The 27,245-nt window shown below is 31.8% G+C and overlaps 2 protein-coding genes across 2 annotated transcripts; both read left to right on the forward strand.

Moving 5' to 3' along the window:
* Nucleotides 1–21,887: 21,887 nt before the first annotated feature.
* Nucleotides 21,888–25,611, forward strand: LOC112679753. The gene is made up of 4 exons (XM_025549665.1): nt 21,888–22,703; nt 22,835–23,336; nt 23,418–25,545; nt 25,581–25,611. Exons 1-4 carry the CDS (start codon nt 22,224–22,226, stop codon nt 25,609–25,611), a joined length of 3,141 nt encoding a protein of 1,046 aa, XP_025405450.1. The 5' UTR covers nt 21,888–22,223.
* LOC112679760 (ATP-dependent DNA helicase PIF1-like) lies at nt 25,580–26,772 on the forward strand. The gene has a single exon (XM_025549671.1). It carries the CDS (start codon nt 25,673–25,675, stop codon nt 26,750–26,752), a length of 1,080 nt encoding a protein of 359 aa, XP_025405456.1. The 5' UTR covers nt 25,580–25,672; the 3' UTR covers nt 26,753–26,772.
* Nucleotides 26,773–27,245: the final 473 nt, after the last annotated feature.

The raw sequence follows: 27,245 nt of genomic DNA on the forward strand, positions 1-27,245 counted from the left end.
TAGACAATTATAATATTAAAATATGTGGCCCCAAAATTGTATACAGAATTTTACAATGAGAATGATGTAAAATTCGGTTTATAAAGTTGATAAACGGACAAAACTACTTTTTGAATGAAACATTTTTCAATATGATGAAAACTAAAGGTATATTTTTACTTTTTCGGTATATATATATCAAATTCTTATTTTTAGACTTTGATAAAAACGACAAATATCTCTCAGAATGTGTGAATTATTGGGCAGGATAACAATTACTGAGTAAAAAAAAAAAAAAAAAAAAGAAAGTTGGTCAACAAAAAAAAAAAAAAATTATTCCTATGTTGGTAACAGACATAATGAGTGAAATATCTAAAGAGAGAAGCAGTAAAGTTTTGAAAAGACGGTAAAAGATATTTCCAAAAAATATATACCATACAAAATCCTAAAAAATTCGTTTGATGTACCTTTCCTTAGTTATGTATTTTAATATTTATTTTTAGAAATGAAACTAAAGAGGAGCCAGAGAAAATCTTTTAAAAATTCCGAAACACACGTTCTTTTGTTGTTAAAAAATACCTCAAAAAATGATTCTCCAAACAAAACTGATGTAGTATGAAAAATCTTCCATCTGATTTTACGTAAACAATGCAGTATTCAAATTGACTTCTCAACAAAAATAAAAAAATAAATAATTTTCCGTTTATCCGGTTTGTATTTGGAGATATATCATAATACATTTTAGTTTATAATATATCGTTCTAATCAAAAGAATTTAAAATATCCACAAGTGACTATATATGTGACTATAGATATATGTAAAATATTTCAACTAAAGACATCAATAAAAAATTGAAAATTTTAAATTGTTTTGCTATTATTACTAACAGGGAAACAAAAATAATACCATTATATTATTCTATTCGACAACAACGCACAGGCAATTTCCAATTGAATAACATTAATCATGCGGATAATAAAATAATAATCATACATTCACATGTTAGACTAAAATATGTAACATAGATGTTTTCGTTTCTAATAATTGAAGCATACATACTATCGGAACGTAAAATGATATATTTGCTTTTTTATTTGTCTATGAAACATTTGCTGTCAGAATGTGTTTTATGATGAGTGCATTTCAGTAATTTTTACGTAAGTCGACAACATCCATTTGAACGAAGTCGATGTCTTGATATGCAATCTTATTATTTCGGTGTTATTTTAAGGGAATGTTTTTGTTTGTACAGTTGTACGAATGAATATACCAGCCAAGTAGCCTCGCTACCTGTAACGTTTGTTTTCTCCGATGTGGATAATACAATAGCAATTAGGATTCTCAGTATACTGCTGGGAATTTAAAAATAAAATCTGAACGCGTACGTAGTGCACGGAGGGGAATAAACATTAGGTAAAACGGTTCAATTTACTGAAATTATATGTATGTACCATAGACTTTATACTATTATAAGGTCTATGATATGTACCCTCCTTTACAAAAAAGAACATACCATTTTCGCGCATATCGACTGACAGTTGTCTATCGTCCCAAGGTCGAATTCTCTCACTCTCGCCGAAACGAGGCATCGATCGTGCACATCGGTCGCCGATCACAACTGTATCGACAAATATACATCGTATTTAAATTAAATTGTTTACAAATTATTGGTGGTACCTGACAATCGCGTATAGTTGCTTTGGATGTATATAGGTGAAAATTAGCTGAAGTTCATAGCGACCGGTGATAATTTTTGGGATATGCGCGCTGCTGAACGAAAACCGGTCGCGAAAATGGTATATTATCCTTTGAAACCAGGTATACTTACTATGATTAGTTCATTACAATTTACTGAAACATAACCTTACTAATTTGTGTTTCCAATACACTATTTTGTATTTTAAAATTACTGAAGTCTGAACTAAATACCAAACACAAATGTTGTACTTCCAAATTATGCCCAATACTAGGTATTTGATAATATTATAGTAATTTTAATGAAAAACTTTAATATAATAGATTGAGAGTAAAGCAAATATCAGAAAATAAATTGGATACCAAAGATACATTCAACAAGCAAATTTTCGAATTTTTCAATGAAATATTATCAAAATATTACAGGTTATTGTAAGTTTCTTTTTTAAAAAGAAAATTAAATTTGATTTTAAAAACATATAAGCTACTATAATTTATTTAATACTAGACTAAACGACGAAACAAAAAATTGAATGATTTAACATATAACGGTGACATCAATGAAACACAAATATTTTAACTAAATAGTTCAATTATTTCTATGACATAAATAATTAATAATCATACTTGTATGTAAAATGAATTGAGAATATAATACATATTTCATAATATAATTCACATACACACACAATTTATATTATACATATTATGTGTGTGTATTTAAACTTTGTACACTTTGCACTGCTAACTATTTTTTATAGTAACTGTTGTGAATGAGATACTATGTACACCACATTTGTACCCTGAAAGAATAAAGGTTCTATGAAAAACATTTTTCTTTTGTGCTGTTTATATTAAGTTTTACTAAAAATTAAAATATATATAGTTCAAACTAGTTTTGTTCAAACAAAAGTTTTGTTTATAAATTTATCACAATATTAACCGATCTGTCTAAAATGTTTTGAATAGATTGTAATTATTAATTATTATATTATTGTCAGTTGTCACTTAGTCAGTATTCACATAATTAAACATTAGGCTTCATGAAAATAAATATTATATTTCATATATTATATATACCTATGAGTTAATTAAAGATAAGTTTAAAATATAGACTTCCATAGCAAGTGTGGATCCAAGGAGACTAAGGGGGCGTTCACCCACTTCAAATCCCCCAAAATAACTTTTGTTAAAATGTTGTACACTCCCCCCCCCCACTCTTAGGAAAAAAGTCTGACGGGAGTATATCCCACGTCCCCATCATATAATGTAATTTTGAGTTTAGGTAGGTAAAACATTTTTTCTTTTTTTTAAGGGGTTTAGTCCCCCTCCTATCAATATACGCTTATGTGATGAGCGTATACCTTAAAAAAAAATTACGAATACACTACTGTCTGTAATGATGTGCATCATTCGATAATAATCGTATCAAAAATATGTTACAATAGTTTATACTACCACTTGTAAAACCAATAAATAACGATTCTTTTGATACGCGCATAAAAAACACAATTCAAATAATAGAGGCCTAACCCAATAATAAACTATTGATAAATTAAATAAGTCAAACTCTCAAAGGATCTATCCAAGGTCTATCTCGCCATACGATCTTATATAACAGGACACACAATCCTTTCCCGATGCTCTGACCTATAGGCAGCCAGTGCGTGCGCAAGGAGCTCTTAGTCATATATATGCGCACCGACGCGAAGGAAAGAGTTAATTATGATGAACTAAGTGCGATTGTCTACTATTAATTTTTTTAAATTATGTCTCATTTGAGCGAGTGTCGAGAAGTTTCCATAATTAGCTGTGAATACGGTGTTTATGTCAATTGATTTCCTCTATCTCTACAATAATTGTAGATGATGGGCTCATCTATGTAACGCATCGACTCATCTGCCATAGATCAAGTAAGTGCTATTTTATCTAGCTTATAAGGCTATCTAGTTGAACTGATCTGCTCTCAAACCTTTGTAATTCTTAAGTCCATCCTTTAAATTAGGAGGAAAGTAATAATAATCTGGTAAATCCAACTATACACCTTCTTAATTTCTATTTTTTTATTGGGTTATTACAGTTCAAAATTACAAATTGCAAAATTATAGTAAATATATAATATGTAATTTCCTACATACAATTCCATGATTGAAAATAAAATGCATTATTATCTACTATTTACCTATCTTTATTAGTTACTCCTCTGAACAGTAATAAAAATGTGTTACACTACACTACTTATGATACGATAAATCAATTTTTTCTTTTTTAGCACAGTATACGCAGTATGATTATGTTAAAAATTTGAGTTTTCGTATCAAACCACGAAAAATTGGATTTATATTATTATTATTATATTGAGTAAGTATACATGTGGATGACTGTACACTATTATAGAAGTATATGAAAAAGATTTAATTAAAAATTGGATTAAATTTTATTACAAACCACAAAACAAACAAATTTTAACCACACCAACTACGTACATTGTTAGTCCTAAGACTGAATAAAGTGGAAAGGAAATTAGTATTCGTTATAAATTTTATTCGTGTAGGAACATGCGTAGACAAAACCAATGGTTAGGAACTCTTAAGTTGGGTCCCGAGATATTTGATTGCTTAAAAAAAACACGAGTTAGGTCCGCGGTGTTATTTAATAATACTTGAATTTGGTCTATGGTCACATTTGATAATACGTGAATTGGGTCCACGGTTGATTTTATCTTGTTGTTATCTTAATTACCCAACTCTAGTTTTCCCTATGAAAGATGTGTGTTTTAAATTTCTCCCTAATTTAAACTATATAATTATAAATAAATTATTTGTGATAAAGTAAAAATAAATTAAAATTTGAGCCAAAATCTAGCCTACTCAATAATTTTTTACCCAAAAAAAATTCTAATTTAATAATAATTTTAATATTTTAATAATGTTAACATCAGACAGTTACAAGTTACCTTTGTATAACAAAAAACCAAATTTTTTGGAAGACTTTCTAGCCAACCTCCACATGGTGTCTTCTGGGTAACGCTAATAAGCGGGACCCAAATCATGTATTCGATAAAATATATAGGGATCCAACTCATGTACTCGATATAATAAGTTCGGACCCAATTCATACTATTTTTAAAATTTAGGACCCAACTCAAGGTCATCATATTTTCAGACTTTTCCCATTGGATAGTTCATATTCACACTGAGTACTTGCGTTCAAAAATAAATTATAAAAATCGGTGCAATAGAACTGTTCATATAACTGTCTGACGAAATCGTCTCACGTTTTAATAATATATATAGATAATTATGAATCACTGTTATTTTAAATTACGACTACAATACAAATAGTAGCTCAATAGGTAGATCTCACATACAAAATAGTTTTTTTATACAAAAATTATAATAAACTATATATTTATAGTAAACTCATATAAATAAATTAATTTTGGTTCATCTTTTTGACTGTACATAATGAAAAATTGATCAATTGCTTATTTTATAGAAAAAAACTAGATAAAAATTAAATATTAAAACCACCTTTATCGAATAAAAAATTTTGATGATTTTACAGAAAGAAAAATTATTAATAAAAAAATTTCAATCATACAATTATTTATGATAGCAATTATGACCAGACATATGGAATAAATTAAGATTAACATTAAACATTTAAATACAACAATCAATATTTAAAACTTAATACTAATCATCAAATATTGATCTAATATTTAACAATAAATTAATTTCATATGGAAAATAAAATTAATTTCGAAAAAACGGTTAGTTTAAATACTATAATTGTATTCATATATGTAATACACAAGACTTGAATAAAATGATTTTCCTGAAATATAAAATTTGTAGAATGGTTTTAAATTCCAAGAGACGCAATATATATGGGGTTCGAAATAATACGTTTTTCTCGGCAAACCTATTTTGAGATATTTTGAATGTACGTAGTAAGGTATTAATCTTTGAGCGTTATTTACATTGTACCTACATTTAGAACATTATACCCTACATTTTACGCATTTTCCTAGGTTGAACAAATTCCTATCTGTTTTCGTCAGTCACAAAAAACAGCGAGAGAGAACGAAAAAGCAGTAAAATCTTAAATCACGCACAACAATTCGTGCTCTGCTGCTGAAGTGAAGAAATGTCCGATTCGAAAAGTTTTCCAAAGTTAATGGTCAAAATTTCTAAATTTTATCAAATGCACAAGTTCCCCAAGGTACAATATACATTCGAGCATCCGCTGCGTAACATATGATAATTGAAAGGTATAATCTGTATGTATGTATTTTTCTATTTATTTTATCAACCAACAAACACCTGAGTGAACCGATTAAAAATGTGTATCAATCACTTCGTGACAATCTAAAATGTTATGAACACCTAATTTTATTGTATATGTCTCAGGGGCGTATTTAAATATATTTTTTTTTGGGGGGGGGGCTGTGGCATTTTCTCCAACTGAAATTCCCCAATTCAGCCTATTAAAAACAAAAATTGGAAAATTAGTATACAACATTTATCTATAATAGCGAAAACAAATAACAACTATACGACGAAAACCTATCACCGTGATTGTCGCCGTCACTCTCGGAAATATTTTAGCTCATACGGGCTCGTATAAATATTGTACGGTGATTAAGACATGACAACGCGTGTATATCAGTAAATCAATTTTAAGTAAAAGAAATCGAAATCACGATAGTGCATCAGTACCGTACGTCAAAATTAAGTGCAATGTACCGAACTCAATGGTATAATCGTTACGATCAAAATCGTCAGACACTTTACGTGAATAACTTGTTCGTTGTTACTAATAATTCTTTTTAAAATTATATTGAACTTTTACGATATATATCTGATAGGACATAATAAGCAGACTTAATAAACAATTCTTTAATTTTGGAGGGGGAGAAGCCTCCCAGCCCTCCCCCATAAATACGCCCCTGGTGTGTCTATATCCTAAGACAAAAATAGCATGTATTCACATAAACATCGGACGAATACGGCCTAGTGTACAGGTTGAAACGCGTGGGGGGTATTGTGATCATGACGGTTTGATTCGACAACTAACGTTCACGGGATGGACGTGTTTTTTCAAATAAACGGTGTTATAATAAGTTAGAGGCACGTATACACATACGTATATACACAGTGTTAGATTACACACGTACGCGCATACGGGTTGGATAATAGTTTGGCCGCGAACACCGTTATTACATTATAAACCACGTTGGAGGCCGTACAGCACACGACCGTCGTACTGTTATACAACCGCCAAGTTTTCGGTACATTTAAAGTTTGCCGATATATAAATACGATTCGCACATATGCGGGACGTGGGGGCAAGGAGTCCGGTAAAGTTTAAGTGTATTCAAATCTCTTTGACACGTGGCGGAAGATCCATTTTCCCTACCCCAACTCCAAACCGTTACTAACATCCCAACGTCATCCTCGTCACCCGTCGAGTTACACTGCACCCCCGTTGATCACCTGCTACACCCGACCAGCGTAGATGCCTGTCCTCTAACGTTTATCTTGAAGGATATTCGCGCCCTCGTTAAACGGATCGAATACCTGTACACGGAACTATCCATATGTCTACCACACCCCTCCGAGGCTCATCAGTTGGTGTGCATTACCTTCAGCGCATATCGTCTCGTACGTAATAAGACGTACGTCAACTAATAATCTTTTGAACGAATATTCTAACCCTAGCAGAATGATAATAGTAAATAAGAAATTAGGTACACTTGACGAAGATTTATCCATCATTTCAATTTGAATGCTGTAAAATAGATTTATTAAATATATAATTAATATTAAATTTAAAGAAAATAAATATATATAATTATCAACTTCTATTACCTTGAATAAAATAATTTTAAAAATATATTTTAAAAAATTAGAAAAAATATACTGAATGATTTTTTAATTTTTTTTAATTTTTAATTTTAAAATACACACATATTTTTTATTTTTATAAAAGACAAACTTAATATAAAATATATGTTGTTCATTCAAATATATAATCGAATATAATTTAATTGTTTATAATATTTTAATTATAATAGTTGTCGGTTATTATGACCAATTTTTGAATGGTCTTTTGGATGCTATTATAATGTACATAAGGTGTAGTTGTACACATTGTATTTGCATTTAAAAATGATTAAAACAATAAAAGTCTATAGAATTTCGTACATGTAACCCGGTGTGTATTGATAAAAATATTTAATGGTCGTAAATTAATTAAGTCGAGTAAGTTAGCCGAGTATTGTTTTGTTATTTTTAATTTTTCATAATTGCGGTTGATTTGAAAAATTACCAAAATTTACGAGTATAACCACAGCCAGATCGCATCTGGCTCAACGGTCAACCACAATGCAACCTGACATCAAGTATACATACGATTATATGTATTATAGTGATCGCATACGTTGTTTAACTTAATTGAACTGTTTAAAATTTGTAACAATCATACAACTACCAACACTGTTGAAGTTATATTATAAACTCAATAAAAACACTTCACAAACCAAAAGCACAAAAAAAGTCAATTTAATAGACATGATTTCGTTTAATAAAATGAAAAATCGCATTTGGTCATTACTGTTTACATTAAAACATTACTGCTAATAATATTGTGAAAGTGTCAATAGTTCAATGAACCATAGACCAATGGGCCGATATATTTTTTATGATTTTTACATTATTAATTATCTCCTTCTTATATTTATGTTTATCTAATAATCTTAGAAACTGATAACATGATAGACAACCCAAAAATATAAAAATAACAAAAAATAATATCTCTGGTTTATCATCTATATTACCTATATTATATTATTAATATAACATCAATAGCTCATTGTACACCAATAAAATGGCATATTTAGATATCTTTAAGTCGCGTATATATTTATTAAGGTTGACATGTTAGATAATTTTATTAATAACTTTAATGGCTTTGATTTATTTATAAACATTATTTTATTACATTAAATCCAAAATGAAATCCATGTCGAAGGGATAATTTTTTTCATTCGTAGACTCAAAGTTTTCTACTATTCACAATTTCTTTTTTCATCTTATATACATAGCTTCATCTGTCTTTAAAGTTAAAGATGTAATTATTCTTTAAAAAACATCACTAATATTTTATATTAATGATGGTAAATTAACTATAAATGGTTATGTAATGATAAAAATAAAGTTTATAAAAAATCATTTTCATTAGGAATGTGAAAAGGGTATCAAAAAAAAAAGATCTAGTAATGTCCTTGAAATTTGATATATTGCTAAAGCTTTGATAAACATTAATTTTTTCGGCCACCTGTTTGGTTATATAAACTGTAAGTCCTGGTTTTGTCGGTCCAATATTATTTTCCCAATAATAATATGTCAAAATTGAGCGTTATTGTTCCCAATCATAAACACAACATCACTTAAAATACGTTAATATATGTTACTTATTTATAAAATAACGATCACGTGTCAAAAATTATGGGCAGGACAGTTACACTTGTCAAAACAGGTCAGTTTTTCATCGATTGTAAACATATTTTAACTAATGTATAGAACTTGTATTGGAGTATTGGAATTATGAATTCATTTTACTGACTATTATGTTTTTATTTATAATGTCATCGAAGAGACACATTAATGTTTTATATAAAACAAGAATATAACAATATACTATTATTTTAATAATATAAATATATAATTCCATAATTAAATTAATTTTATTTAATTTTTTCGGATTTCATTAAAAAACATGACTTACACTTCATATTTATAGAATAAAAGTATTTTTTCCAAAAATAATTTTATCGTTGGTTAGAAAAAAAACGGTTTTTACCTCCTTAATACTAAAATACACATAACATATAGTCGGTAGAACTTTAAGCACCATATTGTATAAGTCATTCATTTTGAAGTAGGTAGAACAATGTGTAGTATTGTTAATATAAAATCAATGATAAACTTTGCAGTTTACAAGCAATATGGACTTACAGTTGTGTTTGTATTATTTTTATAACTTAAAGTATTTATAAAATTCTCTTAGGTAAATATAAAATAGTTTAAAATTTAAATATTAAAAAAATAAAAAATAATAATAATCCAAGACTTTTAATGTAATATAAAAGTGCATTTCACATTTAAAATTTTAATTTATAGAGTATTATATATGGAGTATCTTTTTATTTTTATTTTTGTTTATTTAAGTCTTTTCTTATAAATTTCGGAAAAAACTCGAATATATGATAAATATAATATAAGACTAAGAATAAATTGGTTTTGTAATGTTTTATTTTTCCGTCATCAAACTTTTGAATAGTAAATCTATGTCAAAAGTTTTAGTGATAACTTTTTTTATTAAAGTATCCAGAACTAGAACAATATAGTATGCTTTACAGTGAAAATCATATTGAAACATTGAATTTAAATAGGTACCTTGGTAAATACGTAAAAAGTATTTTCAAATCTTGTAATGTTGGATACAAGATATTTGTTCAAATAGATAACTTATTATAAAATAAAATATTTTTTTTTTTTTTTTTTGGCTTACTGGGCCTTGTAGGTCCATAACCGCTTCAAATTTTGCATAAAATATAAAATAAAAATTTTTAATTAATTGCAGGGTTAACTCGATAAAAGCTATTTTGGTGAAAATACATTTTACCGAACGGATATATCGGTGAAAGAATATTATGGCTTGCGCTATACTTCTAATGGATTGGAAGGATATTATATTATCAGGATATATTCTAGATGGGGTCGATATGATGTGGACACAATAATATACAGAGTAAAAAAGTACTGAATCGATAACTTTAGAAATGATAATATTTATATTATCAAATATAAACTAAGGGGCACTAGATCATTTTGCCTTATATACATTAAACCCCTGATTAAACCTCAATATTTCTACGTAGATTATCATACATAATTCATTAATAACCTTTGACATATACAACTTTAACTTGTCATTGGAAAATACATTCAATTTTTCGATATCGAGTAAACACCATTGCTTATATTATATGTATTATTGCACAGAAGTACTATTCACCGCAGAAGCGTATTAAGATGGGCGAAGAGGAGCAATTGCTCCGGGTGCCAAATTTTAAGTCTCTTAAAGGAACGCCGCATCTTATTTTATTGGATGTATTTTGATAAATTATAAATGATACTTGATAACCATATATCAGCAAAAGTATAATTAATAGTTAACTAAGGTATTTCCATTTGGGGAGGTGCCTACTATTCAAAATTAAAACCTGTAAAAATAATACAACATAGAATATTAAAAGAATCATTTGTACCACACAAAATATCCATACAAAGAATTTAATGTACTTTTTAGCATTAGTAAATTATTTAATTAAAAATAACTGAACATCTAGTAATGAACATTATTAGGACAGAAGACAATTATCAAAGTTTACCGTATTTTTAATACATAGAAATTTAAATCAATTTACTTACTTATATATAAGGCTCAAAAAATTAATATGCTACTAATAATAATCAAAACAAGTCAATGTTTAAAAGGTTTTTAAAAAAAGTAACTTATTGGCTGCAGCATGAACAAAATATGTATAAAATTTTTAATATTTTAGACCCATGTTGATAACCTATGTTGATTACATAATATGTTTTATTAATAGACCCGTAGCTACAGTGGGCAAGGTTAGGTATTGCTCCCTTAGACCTAATTGTCCTCCCCCCTCTCCACCAAGTATTACATTTGCATGTGAACACTAGATATGCATTTAATTGTCTGATAATTTTATTGACAGTAGAAGCATTTTTTAACATGAAAAGTTATTTTAAGTACTATTGTAGCATATACTTCGGAAAATACGAAAATGTCTGATTGACGAGAATATGATAATTGTCAACATTGTATTACTACATTTTTAATTATTACTACACCTTTTATTTTTGTTTGAAAAGACGACAAAAAAATTAATTGAAAAAATCGACCAATAGGCGTGTATTTTTTATTTTTACTACGGAAAAATGTATCAGAGGCAACGAAAGTTCTTCAAGAACTGTACAAGTCGAATAAGTAATTTTTATTATTTAATATTTTATTTAGTTTATGCTATCAAAATAAAATTCTTATTTCAAGCTCTAAAAAAATATCCAAAGTCTAGTTATATTGAGTTATAATGAAATTATTATTAATGGATTTCCGATAAAAATGTACAGCAGAATAAATAAATTAAAAATAGTATTAATGTTTTTTTCTAATGTCCCCCTAAAATTTGGTTTGCCTCGCCTGATGATTTATTCTGGCTACGGGCCTGTTTATTATACATTATTATACTATACCTTTTTTATATTAATTATTGTTACCTGAATTGGATGTTTTAATAAACCCTAATTTATAAGTCTAGACTATAAATCAATCAAATGTAAATTGTATTAATATGAATTTAAAACTAATTAATATAATATTGTAAATCTTGAACTAATGAACCCTCACACGACCCTTTTCAGTGGATCCCATTATATATTTAATGAAATTAACAAAAATAACAATAACAATATAAATCATCGATAATAGTTGAAAAAAGGATAAAATGAAAATTCTGTCTACTCTTTGAAAATAAACTATTTTAAAACATATGTTCGTTAAAGATACTCACCGGCTGACAAAAGTGTCGTATCCAGTTTATCTGCGTTTGACGACAGTTTTTTTCTTTATTTTAATTCTCCGTTTACGCACACAATCACTTAACGTTATTATCACACACGACAATCACTTGACGGCACTTTTGACAAAGACGAAAAATAAATAAACGGACACGGAGTAAAAAAAAAAAAAAAAATAAAAGTTAAACCGGTGATCGGACGATATTTCAATACGTACGTCGGCCACTTTGGCAGTGGTACACGGCGACCGGTATACCAAAATAATGCACTTAATATTAGACACGACGCGAAACGGTTCGAGACGAAGTTGAACGCGCGACGCGGAAGAAACGTGCACGACACACGGACGGTACGCGAGGACTGTCGAGTCCGCCCCAAACGCAAAGCAGTGCGACCCCCTCGGCGCCGAGATTTTCGGAATCGATCATCACTCCGTCCGCCATCTACCAAAGAACGATCAAACCAACACCCAAACCGTCAGTTTCTCCAAGCTTTGTTGTAAGGATTTTTTCCAACTGCACAAATAAATATATATTACAAGGGGGCTTCGCCCCACACTTTCCACGCTCATTTCATTGATTCTGATGAAGCAGATAATAAGTCCAAAGACGTGGAAGTAGCCAATTTCGGTTTCACTAGCCCACTGTTCAAACAATTCGTCATGTTTATCATTTATTTATTCTTATTGATATTTTATAAACGGTAAAATCGCCTTTTATAATACTCAATAATTTAGTAATAATCATGTGCGCATGTTTGTTAAATCTACAGCACATTTTATCGTTCCTAATGCACAATTAGTGTCCTACTGTACCTTACAATAAAGCCTGAGTTTCTCCTCCCCTCCAATCACCCCTCTCCGCAGATTGACGGTCGACGGGGATGTCTACGAGAGTCGATATTCGGGATTAGATTGTTCTTCGGAAATCGTAGATATTCGGTTCAAACGGTAATCATCACGGAGAAACCGTTCTTTTACCGTGTTTAGCACATCGGTAAGTATCAAATATTTCGTTTTCGATTGGTTAAACCGCGGAGTTACGATTAGAATATACGATTAGATATACCGCAATATGGTAGTAGGCGTGGAACTTAACATGTATCACCGCGAAATTGATACCATTCAACTATTGAACGTGTGATCATTGGTTTTATCAAACTCTGTGATAAACATTTTAACCAGGGAATGGAACGTATCGGTTTTAGTATCGGTTTCGGTTCTTGTGAATAATAAATATCAGTTTCGGTTCCGGTTAAAAACGGTTTTAACCCAAATTATTAATCATTGTTTTTATTATTTTTTTCAAGGACAAGGAATTTTTTTATTTCTTAAAATATGCAAGATTACGTTAATTTTTTACATTACCATCTTTAAAGTCTGATTTCTACATAATATTGGCTAATAGTTGGGTAATTTAAATATGGTGATCTATTAAAATAAGAATAAATTCATAAACATAAAATCTATATAGTAAGGAGTCAAATGTATTTATAATTCGTCTAAGCATACATAAATGAGGAAGAGTATTGTAAAAATGTATGTACATTATAATCACTTTAGGAAAAATATAAAATTTAGAAACTCATTAGACTACCAATATCCAGCATAGGTTGTTACTATTGTTAAAATCTCACCGAACATTGGAGTACTAAATTATATGCAATGTAATTGATCAAAAAAAAAAAAAAAAAATTTAATTTTTATTTAAATTACCCTACTGTGTATACTGTATTACATAGTTTTATATAAGAAAACTGTTTTTTTTTTTTTTTTACTTCTTTGTCATTAGTCATGACTCATTAGCCATTACTCAACTTAAAATTAAAATGTGGGTTTCGGTTTCAGTTGCTTTAAAAAAGTTTTTATGGGTTCTGGTTAAAATTTAGGTTTAAATATTTTTAAGTGGTTTCGGTTCAAATCCGATCTTTTTCGATTGGGTTCCAGTCCCTGATTTGAACAATTTTATTATATGTTATAAACATTTAGTTTGGTAGTAGAATAGTAAATAAAAAACATTTGTAATATGTAATGGTATCACACATTTTAAAATAGTACATGGCATATTGATTGAATAGTTCATTGCAATGCCTATTATACCTATTTAACTGTGCGGTATCGTTTAATTACTTTGATGTAACTGTATGAAGAAATGTTCGTGCGGCGGAGCACTACGGTTTTTCTTTAAAATGCGCGCCAAACACATGTCATTTGCACCATGAGCTTCCCGAAGCTTCGAGAAGTTTCATGGCACGCCCTCCCCCTTATGCCCCGTCGCAAGAGGACCGGTTCGGCCAACGAGCGCCGCTTTTGTGGCGCGTGTTTCTTTTGCTTCTTCTTCCTCCGCGCGAAAATCGTCGGTCTCTTCGTTCGTGTGCGTAGTCGATGACACAACGGTTTCGTGTGGTTGCCACGTGCTTCCCGTGACGACCGTTTCTTGTGGCGTTAATTACCGTTTTCGTTACGTACGATCATATTTTTCATTATTATTATTTTTACCGTATCGTCAGCATTTTTATTTATTGGTCTGCCGAAACTTCGTGGTGTGTAGCGATCGTGTAGTACGAACCTATGAGTCGTCCGTCCAAAGTTATTTATTTTTGATTTATCTACTTCGTGTTCACCGTTCGTCCGTGGCTCTCAGCGTGATCGTTTCCGACTCCTTTTTCAAGACGTTTTGAATGCGGTTTGGATTACGTCCACAACGGTCGACGTAGTTGTTCTCGGTTCTTTTTCAACGTCGTACTAGCCGCTAAGTGACACCGTCGTGCCTTGCTGTCCGGACGTTCAGTCGCTGGAGAACGTTTCAGATAATCTTTTGCTCACCGTCGATGTAGACATCCGCCGGTCTTGGTGTTCATCGCACGTGCTTTTAGCACGATCGCGTGGGCGCAACCATCCGAGCACCAGACCGTTCGAGGTAGATGCTAGCTTTTCATAACGATTCCGTTATTTATTATTTATTCTATATTTGTATTGGACCGCCGTGGTTTTTTATTATTACAATTATTTTGTTATTATTATATTGTGTTATAGCCGATAAGGCGTATTATTATTGTTATAAAATATTTTATACATTTTGTATTTACAACTGGGCGCCCACATTTATTTTTATTCTTATTCTTATTATTATTATTATTATTTTATTATTCTTTAAATATAAGGTATTTGTACCCAAAATAAAATAATTTGTCGTCACCCGTCATTTCCTTGTCCTACACGATCGAACAAGAAATTTATAATTATTGCCAAGTATACCACAACATGAAATGATATAAGTAATCTGATTTTTTTTTCCCGGTGTAAGTGAACAAATAATCACAGTTTAATGTTAATATTAACTACTTACAACCGTATTATTTATCCGTTCTCGGGCATGTATCAGGAGTAGGGTGGGTAGAACTTGGAAACCGTTCCCCCAGGCACTTTCTATCCTCGTTTATGGCAATAATACATTATACGTGTATACGTTTTTTCAGTCAATCCAGCGACACAGTAGTTTCGCGAGCTAAGTAAAAAAAAAAAGAAGGCGGCACTCGACCGAGTATATATACAGCAATCTAAACATTCCCATTTAATACGTGTTAATATTATGGTATTCTTTATTAAAGGCTGTAGGCCTAATAAATGGACCAAATCGTTATAATGAGGTATCAATCGATCGAGAAAATCATAGGCTACGTGCTTTTATAATTTTCAATGGAATCGGTTGAATAGTATTTTAGTTATGAGCAAAAAACTGTGGATATTTAAATGATCTTTTTATATTACTTACGCCGCCGACTGCTGTATTAAACGCGTCATGTAGTCGGAGACGGATGATGGGGATTCAAGCGACAGTGGCGTACGTCTCCCACTACTATTGCATTCCCCCACCGCTAGACACATACAACACAACGGAAGATCCAATCTAAAAAATGTATAGCTAAGTAATAAGTTTATGTAATAGATAATGTAGGGCCCATTACAATAAATAAATTTGTTTCCGGCAAAGTAAACTAAATTTGGATCAATTTTAGTTAAAATAATTCATATTATAAATTAATATAAATAACCAATTTTATTAAATTTGAATTAATTACGGATATTTACATTTTATACGTTAGACCAGCGGTTCTCAAACTGTGGTACGCGTACCACTAATGGTACGTGAAAAACTACATGGTGGTACGCGAAAGTCCGGGTGTGACAGAACGGAAATTAAAAATTTAATATTTATTTCATATATTAATAAATAAATAATAATTTTATTTTAGTATTTTACTGCCTTTTTATTTAAAATAAATATACTTAACTATTTGAAGTTTGTATGGTTTTATTTTCAATCATTTATGGTATGTGACTGATTGATAATATACTTAAGTGATACGCGAAAAAAAAGTTTGAGAACCGCTGCGTTAGACCATTTGCTTAGATTCCACTTTATATTACACATTTTATAGCATTTTTACTTATTTTTTTTTTTTTTTTTTTTACTTAGCGTTTTTTTACACAGAATTGACGGAGTGTTTTTGTTGGGATAAATGTAACTAAAACTATAGATCTGTGTGCAATATACCTAGTCTAATGTTATTCTTGCATGTAAATCCCGGCTTAGCCAGGCCAACATGTCTACCAAATTATATAATTATACACAAATACACAAAAATGCACTCACGTAATCACGAACCTACTCTGATTCCGTTCTAATCATGGAATACTGAGAATAATTTTGGAATTCATAATTAAAGAGCAAAGTGTGTTTGAAATTATTGTTACAAATATATTTAGAATCATATCTTGATATTCATTACACTCGTATGTCGTAAATATCGTGAATTCGGCGTCTCATTACATAGCGATTTATTGATTAATACACACGTGCGTGTTTTTATTGTAATAATGGCTTTGAACACACAATTTTAAATTTTTGACATTGAACTTTTTATTGCGGAAATAATGAAGTACCTACCCTGAAGTTTGGAACTTTATTTGTGAGTCATATCATGACAGACTAATAAAACGATTGGCTTGGATTAATATTTGCCATTAATTTTGCGAGGTATTTGATGAGAAAGAAGGTGCAATAAATAATGAAATAAATAAGAGAACATATTTAACTTTAAGAGATGTACCCAGTAACGCCTGTTTTTCTTCGAAAAATAGTTTTTTATAAACTAAATATGCAAAAAACTACCAGTTTTCTGTTGTACACTTCCATAATCAGTAGTCACTTCGCGTAGTGACACAATTTTCGTAGTTCAAATGTTGGTGTTCAAGTGGTGCCGCGCGTCAAAATACGCACGTGTGTATATTACAATTACGATGACGCAGCGGTGCCACACGTCAAAATAATGCCCGTGTGTACCGAGCCTAAGGGGTTGAGTATAGAGATACCTTATACGCGTGATATGCCTTGTGAGTGTGTGCGTCAGTAAACAATTATTAGTGTGTGTGTCTGTCACTGTCACGGACTGTCATTAGTCATTACCGTCGTCGTTTATATGCTGCAAGACATGTATATTATTCAATATTATTATTATTATTATTTATCAATTCATAATAATTAATAAGTATAACGCATTTGAAATTCGAATGCGAGAATCATTGGTTGCTAAATTTTTTACAAAAAAGTTTTAGAATGAATATTCATAACATCTAATTATTAATTCAAGATGTATTAGAAATAAAATAAAAAGCTAAAGGTGCTATAATCATAACAAATAAATTTGTAAGTCTTATGGTAATTATATTTATATAATTTATCGCAATAACTATAATAAAAATTATACTATAACTATTGTAGTATTAAACTTTTTTCTCGGGAATGACTAACCTTATTGGTAATCCTCGATCAAACCTAGAATCGATTATTTCTGGAAGTAATGAATCCATATAAAATCGAGTAACAATGCATTGAAACGTCTGAAACTAAACGTTATATGTGGCTCTTACAAGTAGTAAGTACTAAGTGTCGACTCAATCCATAGATAACTGTGGCATAATCTTACAGTACGTGTAAAAACTCATTACAGTAAAGCTGGATTTAGTGCTCGACCGACGGTCAGCGCTGACGTCGGTCGAACGTAGCTATATCAATTAATGCATATGAACAACTACAGTGCAGCGCTGATAAATTGCTACGCGCGTACAGCTACGTCGCGCTGACGAGGATCGTCGGTCGTGCGCGTCCGTCGGGCGTACGTCGGTCGACCGACGCGTTATTTTTAGCAATGCAAGCGTTAATGTATTTATATCGAGATTTTAACCTTAAATTATTATATCTTGATAATTATCATAAGAAAAAGAGAAATTAATAACAAAAAAGTAATTATTAAACCTCACACAAGTAGATTTTTAAAGCTGATTGTAATATGAAATTGAGAATTAGTTTAATTATAATTATATTATTGGTTGATAAAGCAGTAATGAGGATAATATTGAGACCAAGAGTTAAAAAAAAGAATTTTAAATTTACACATGTCATTGATAGTAAAGGGATGAGCAGTTGAAAGGTAGATTTTGAAATTTTAAGTCAGCTCCATCATGATTGGGAAGAGTGCAATATGAACAGTTATTAAGCCCAATTTAAACGACTGATGCAGTAGTATGTTGTGTTCAGTGCGTAATCTGATATGTTTAATTATGGCAAACAGTGGCGACTCTTGCGTAGGTACGCAGGTGCAAACGTATCACATGTCATTTTATAAAAATAATATTTCTATTTTTTTTTTTTTTAATGTAATCGTTATAAACTGGAAAAATCAGGGTGCTATTAAAAAAAAAAAAATTATTCAATACGTATGATTCATGAGACGGGGATCGCAAAATACAATGTAATTCGGTGCGCAGTTACCAGTACCAGAGACAATTGATATTAAGAGTGCACATATTAATTCAGAACACCCATCTACATTTTAAACACTACCACTACCACCAAGGGTGCCTGCAGGGAAGAGAGGGACCATGCGCCCCCCGTTATATTTTGGCCATTAAAGAGGAAAAAAATCTGGGGGGGAAGTAAACAAATAATCAATATTTTATATTAGTTATATTTTTGTAATTATGTAGGTTTTATATTTGTCCCATAATATAAGTTAAGACTGTGACTGAAGTAAATAATACTATATAGGTAGGTATGCAACTAAAAAATGATGGGAAAAATGAAAATAAAACAAAATAATTATGTATAAAAGCAAATTTTTATTTTTAGTTTTTATATATTATACTTAAAGTTGGCATCCTAATATTTTCACTAATTTGCATATATAGATTACCTTGATGATTTAGATGAACATTTTTTATAGAGTTTATTTTTACCTAAAATGAATAAAAAAAATTTAAGTATTTTTGCGGTGACATTTATATTGACATAAGGAAAAATTTTAATGCAATAAATATTTAAATACAATGGCCTAAAACAACTATACTATCAAAACTGATTACAAAGCTCTAAACCCAGTATCAAACAATCAGTACATATATCAGTAGACACGTACATCACCCCAATCCTACCACATTGGAATTTTTAAAAAGTTTTTTCACCAATATTTAGTATGAAATTTGTCATCCTAAATTTCTCAATTCTCTTTCTCCTTCGGGATTTTCTCCTCAAAGCTAAAACTAAAAATTGGTGCTCCAATTACATTATTACGTAATCTTCAACCACCGAACTTATGTAACGGTACAAGAATACAAATAACATCGTTGCGAAATAATATTATAATAATATTATAGAAACCGTCATTCTTACAGGGCAAGCAAAAGGAGAAATTGCATTTATTCCAAGAATTCCCATGATTCCATCTGACTTTCCGTATTCTTTCAAATGGCTTCAATTCCCTGTTAAAGTTTCTTTTGCAATTGTCATAAAAAAAAAAAGCTCAAACATTCAGATACGTTGACGTAGATCTTCAGACAAAATGCTTTTAATATGGACAATTGTACAAGGTATTTTCTCGAACTGGAAACCCGAATCATCTTATGATTTTAATTTCAATAGGAAAAAAAATAACAAAAAACGTCATATAATTATATATATATATATATATATATATAAGTTTTATAAAATTCTTTATCAACCATAAATTACTCAGCATTTCTTTTGTATCTGTATTCTTTTTTAATAAAAATATATTTGTCATTAATCCCGCTAGATACATTTCAATACGTTTTCATTAACCGTTTTTTTATATGAACTTGCCGATATTATTAACTATTATTTTCCGATCTTGTGTGTGGATGCGTGTTTTTTCAAATACTTGAGATTCAGGCGCTTTTCTTATTTTTTTTCTTCATATCACTATAAATATTAACAAATTTAATATTATCTTGATAAAATATTTTAAGATTTGTGATTATCTATAACATAAGGTTATAGAAATGGCTCCTCTACCCTTGAACAAATGTATGACTAATTCATTGTGCAGTCATTAAACACAATTTAATTATTTTTTTTTAAAAATCATATAACATACTCGTCCTTTAACCATTTCGCGGACGGTGCTGGTACAATACCACGTCTGTTCTTGAGTAAATTTGACTCCATTATCAACCGCAATACATTAAATTTATTATCGCGTTTTTCTACGCAAATCAAAACAATAATGGACTATGGTTAAATGCAAATAAGATTAATCACCAATACAATTGAAAAAATGACTAGATAACTGATACATGTTTACTGATGTGCGCAGAAACCTTACTATGTTATATATACGTCTTGTTTTGTAAATAATGAGTGTAATTTTATATCTTAGTATCAAAAATCATAATGACGTACTGGCGACTAATGGATGGGCATAAAATTTACGTTAAGAAACAAAAAACTATTGATAATTACAAAGTAGACGTCTCTCCACGTTTCACCTGTGCCAGGGTACTCGTTCCGAAAATGTTTCGTAGTGTGGTATTCCCACAGTTTATTGGTATGTTGCATCAGATAAATGTTATTTTTTTCAATTCTGTACAACTGCTCGGGAGTAGCCAATTTTAGGGCCGGTTCCAGTTGGTCAAACGGGATCCCTATAGTAGATTTAAAATCTAAAAAAATTAAAATAACATAATATTACAATAATATCAATATACTGGTGAAATCAAACTAGAGTTAAATCGTGTACACATCGCCGTAAACCGAGAAAATAATATGTACCGTCTAAGTTCTTCTTCAGGAAATGTATGCAAGTATCTTTGAGACTCGGAACTTTTGGATCCACAGCCTTTTTACTCCCAGCGTATACCTTCGTCCTTTTAAATATTATTTAAGGTAAAATAAATCTATGAATATATAATTATTCTATGTAAAAAATCTTATATTTTCTCAACAGCATTTCAACCAATGGATCAATCTCCTCCACGAACTTTCATTTACTTTTTAATGATGATCCGTTTTCGTTCAGTCGTTTTGTAGAGCTTCCTTCTGCAGCTGAGTTGATGGTTTTAAATTATTATGAAAATTGAAAAAAAAAGTGATTTTTCAAAAATATACAAGTTACTTAACAATACAATTGCAAAGATATCTTCATTTATACCGTTATCTTCTATTATATAAAAATAAGTCCGGTTTTCCTCCCTGACGCTATAACTCCAGAACGCACGAACCGATTTCCACGGTTTTGCATTCGTTGGAAAGGTCTTGGGCTCCGTGAGGTTTATAGCAAAGAAAATTCTGGAAAATTCAGGAAAAATTCAACAGAAAAGTGGGGAAATCGTTTTTCACATACAGCGCCATCTATTATACATAGCATGTACTTCAAACCAATAGCAACGGTGCGTGATAAAGTGTGTGATAGATAGTCATTATTCTCTGCTCAGTTAATTTCATTTAAGCTCAGTGTAAATTATGTGGATCGTGCATTTGAAGTTAAATTCAACACTCTGTCCATAGTCCAAAATGCCTAGAGAACGACGTGCGAACATCGGCCGCCGCACAAGACATGCAAGCCAGCAACAAGTCTATTCAAGGAACTTAAGAGAAGAAAGAAAAAATATAATAAGAGAAAATGACCGATTGAGACATCGCGTGAGCACACGAAGATCATTGGCATCATACAATCGCTTGGCATTCCAATATGATCCCACTGCGAACTACAGTGATGATGAAAATTTGGATATTGGACGAATGACGACTATATGCCGATATTGCAATGCGGTAAAGTTCAAAAGAGAAACGGTTGGATTGTGCTGCGCAAGTGGAAAAGTCAAACTGGATCCATTACTTACACCACCACAGCCACTGAAAACATTGTTTGATGGAAGTGATCCCGATTCCAGCCATTTTCTTCAACACATCCTTGAATACAATAACTGCTTTCGCATGACTTCCTTTGGAGCTAATATCATTCGAGAAGGCGGCTTCATGCCGACTTGCAAGGTAAAAGATACAACACACATAACCAACACATAATTGCAACACATAACAACTTCATATACACCACACACTACACCATCACACGATTTACAATGTATTCATGAACAAATTTTAATGATTATTTGCAATTACAGATACAAGGTCAAATATATCATTTGCATGGTTCAATGGTGCCAACACCAGATGAACCGCATCAATTTCTGCAAATATATTTCATTTCGTCGATGGTGGATCAGCTGAACGTGCGGTGCAATATACAGGGAGCACAACAGTTAAAGAGACGAATTATTGAACAGTTGCAAGCATTTTTTCACGCTAATAATGCTGTGGTTAATATGTTCAAAACAGCATTGGAACGAATGCCATCGGATACGCACAAATTTGTCATAAGAGCGGATTGTACTCCAACAGGTGAACATGTGCGAAGATTCAATGCACCCACCGTTAATGATGTTGCTGCAATTATTGTTGGCGATCCAACTAAATCACGAGACATTGTCGTTCAGCGAAGAAGCAATATCATGCATCGTGTAAACGAGACACATCGTTTGTACGATGCGTTACAATATCCAATCATTTATTGGCAAGGGCAAGACGGATACGACATCACGTTGAAGATGGTCGATCCAATTACAGGTACAATATTCACACACTAATTATTTCCATTATTACTTTTATTGGTTTCCATTAACAATTCATTTAATTTTGCATTTTCAGGAGTATCAACGAATAATAAAAATCTAAGCGCAATGAATTACTATGCGTATCGTATGATGATTCGTACACATGAGGAGAATGTCATTCTGAAGTGCGGTCGGCTATTCCAGCAATTCGCTGTCGACATGTATGTCAAAGTCGAGACCGAACGTTTAGCGTTCATCAGATTCAATCAGCCAAAGCTACGATCTGAGGACTATATACACTTGCGTGATGCTATTCATTCAGATGGTGATGTTCAGAATATTGGACGACTGACGATTCTCCCATCAACTTATATCGGAAGCCCACGCCACATGCACGAATACGCTCAAGACGCTATGACGTACGTGCGAAATTATGGAACTCCGGATTTATTTATTACGGTCACATGCAATCCGAAGTGGACGGAAATTGAACGCGAGTTGGAACCGGGTCAAAAACCGCAATATCGCCATGACATAATCGCCAGAGTATTTCAGCAAAAACTCAAGGTTATGATGGATGTGCTTACTAAGTATCGAGTTTTTGGTGACGCACGTTGTTATATGTACTCGGTGGAATGGCAGAAGCGTGGACTACTGCATGCTCATATCTTAATTTGGTTGCTGAACAAATTACATTCAAATGAAGTGGATGACATCATATCAGCTGAAATTCCTGATCCAGTCACTGATCCCCGTCTACATGACATTGTGACGACACAGATGGTGCATGGACCGTGCGGTGCATTAAATCCATTATCGCCTTGCATGGCTGATGGAAAATGCACAAAACGATATCCGCGACCGTTAGTTGCTGAAACAGTCACAGGGAACGATGGATATCCAGTTTATCGTCGGCGTTCAAAAGAAGATAACGGTCGAACTATCAAAGTTAAAGTTCAAAATCAAGAGATTGAGATCGGAAATGAATTCATTGTACCATATTGCCCGCTGCTATCACAAATTTTCGAAACACATGCAAACGTTGAGAGTTGTCATTCGGCCAAATCAATCAAATATTTGTGCAAGTACGTCACAAAAGGCAGCGACATGGCTGTGTTTGGTATTGCGTCGGAAAATGTGAATGACGAAATCAGCAACTTCCAAATGGGCAGATACGTCAGTACTAATGAAGCACTGTGGCGATTATTGTCATTTCAAATTCATGAAAGATATCCCACAGTTGTACATTTAGCAGTGCATTTGGAAAATGGCCAAAGAGTTTACTTCACTGAGGCTAATGCGGCACAACGAGCTGAGAGACCACCATCGACAACATTGACTAGCTTCTTTGCAATGTGTGAAGCAGATCCATTCGCAGCGACGCTGATGTACGTTGAAATGCCCAAGTATTACACTTGGAATCAATCAACAAAGAAATTCCAACGTCGCAAACAAGGAACCCCAGTTCCAGACTGGCCACAGGTGTTTTCAACTGATGCACTAGGTCGTATGTACACTGTTCATCCTAGAAACGATGAATGTTTTTATTTGCGACTGCTGTTAGTAAATGTACGTGGACCGAAATCATTTGCGCATTTGAAAACTGTGAATGGCCACCAATGCCAAACATATCGAGAAGCATGTCAACTATTGGGTTTGCTGGAGAACGATTCTCATTGGGATTTAACACTTGCAGATTCAGTTGTTTCATCAAATGCGTACCAAATACGAACGCTGTTCGCAATTATCATCACCACATGTTTTCCTTCACAACCAATTCAGTTATGGAACAAATACAAAGACGCCATATGTGAAGATATCTTGCATCGCTTGCGTATTCAAACGAATAATCCTGACATCCAAATAACCGATGAAATCTACAATGAAGGATTGATTCTGATTGAGGATCAATGCTTGACTATTGCAAACAAGCTACTGATTGAAGTAGGAATGATTGCGCCAAATCGATCGATGCACGATGCATTTAACCAAGAATTAAATCGAGAGCTGCAATACAATGTTGATACATTGCAGGAATTCGTTAGAAATAATGTTCCGTTGCTGAATGAACAGCAAAAACAAGTATACAAAACATTAATGCAAGCGGTGGACAATAATACTGGTGGTCTATTCTTCCTGGATGCACCTGGAGGAACAGGGAAAACATTTGTCATTTCATTGATTTTGGCCACTATTCGATCAAGATGTGACATAGCTTTGGCGTTAGCATCATCTGGAATTGCGGTGACTCTTCTAGATGGCGGTCGTACTGCACATTCTGCGCTTAAGTTGCCACTCAATTTAAACACAATTGATACTCCAACGTGCAATATTTCCCGATCCAGTGCAATGGGAAAATTGTTAATGCAATGCAAGCTCATTGTTTGGGATGAGTGCACAATGGCACATAAGAAATCACTTGAAGCACTTAACTTCACACTGAAGGATCTTCGGAGAAATAACAACATCTTTGGCGGCTTGATGATATTGTTGGCAGGCGATTTCAGGCAGACGTTGCCAGTAGTTCCCCGTGGAACGCCTGCAGATGAATTGAATGCTTGCCTAAAGGCATCACCTTTATGGAATAACGTAAAAACATTATCGCTAACCACTAATATGAGAGTTCAACTTCAAAATGATCAAAGTGCTGCACAATTTTCCAAACAATTGTTAGATCTTGGAAATGGAAAAGTCCCAGTTGATGCGACATCTGGATTAATTACTCTTACCAACGACTTTTGCCGATTTGTAGACACTCAATTAGTTCTTATTGAAAATGTTTTCCCAAACATTAGTGAGAATTATAAGAATTATGCTTGGTTAAGTCAACGAGCAATTCTTGCAGCAAAGAATAATGATGTCCACGCACTGAATTTCACCATTCAATCAAAAATTGCTGGCGATTTGGTGACATACAAATCCGTTGATTCAATAACAAATCCCGATGATGTAGTAAATTATCCAACGGAGTTTTTGAACTCTCTGGAGATACCAGGATTTCCACCACATAACTTGCAACTGAAAGTTGGTACAGTTATTTTGATACTGCGTAATTTGAATCCACCGCGACTTTGCAACGGTACTCGACTTTCGGTAAAGAGACTTATGCCGAATTTAATTGAGGCAACCATTATTAACGGAAAGTACGCAGGTGAAAATGTATGTATTCCTCGAATACCAATGATTCCGACTGATCTTCCGTTTGACTTCAAACGATTGCAATTCCCAGTTCGCCTTGCGTTCGCAATGACAATTAATAAGTCGCAAGGCCAATCGCTTAGTGTTTGCGGGATAAATTTGGAAAATCATTGTTTTTCACATGGACAGTTATACGTTGCGTGTTCACGAGTTGGGAAACCATCCGCTTTGTTTGTGTTAACGTCAGACCAAAAAACAAAAAATGTGGTTTACCAAAGAGCACTACAATGAAACAATTAAATAACACTTCATTTTAGTAGGTAATTGAAATGAATTTATTACTGTTGTGAAATGAAATAAATATTTTCCTTTTCAAATATATAACAAAAAAAATTTTTTTTCTTTATCTTTTAATCACCAAACGAAATGTTACATAAAACGAATCTGGTGGCGAAACGGAGTTCGCCGGGTCTGCTAGTTACTTATATAATATTCAATAAGCTCATATACGAATACACTTGATCACTTGAATGTAGCTAGTAAAAATTCTCATACAAAAATGAAATATCAAGCTCGTTAATATTAGAAGTAAACATGTAATAGATCAACATCAACCATGGAAACGGAATATTTAAATGTACTTTATATGTCAACTACTTTTAAAGTGAAATATTTTGTATTAATCAAATTCAAACTCAATTATTTGAAAAATTGTTGAGAATTATAAAAAAATTACTTAAATGTACCTTAATGATAACATTTTATAGACAGACAAAGAAAAAAT

This window comes from Sipha flava, unplaced genomic scaffold (genome assembly GCF_003268045.1).
Source record: "Sipha flava isolate LNK unplaced genomic scaffold, YSA_version1 167_pilon_pilon, whole genome shotgun sequence".
NCBI lineage: Eukaryota > Metazoa > Arthropoda > Insecta > Hemiptera > Aphididae > Sipha > Sipha flava.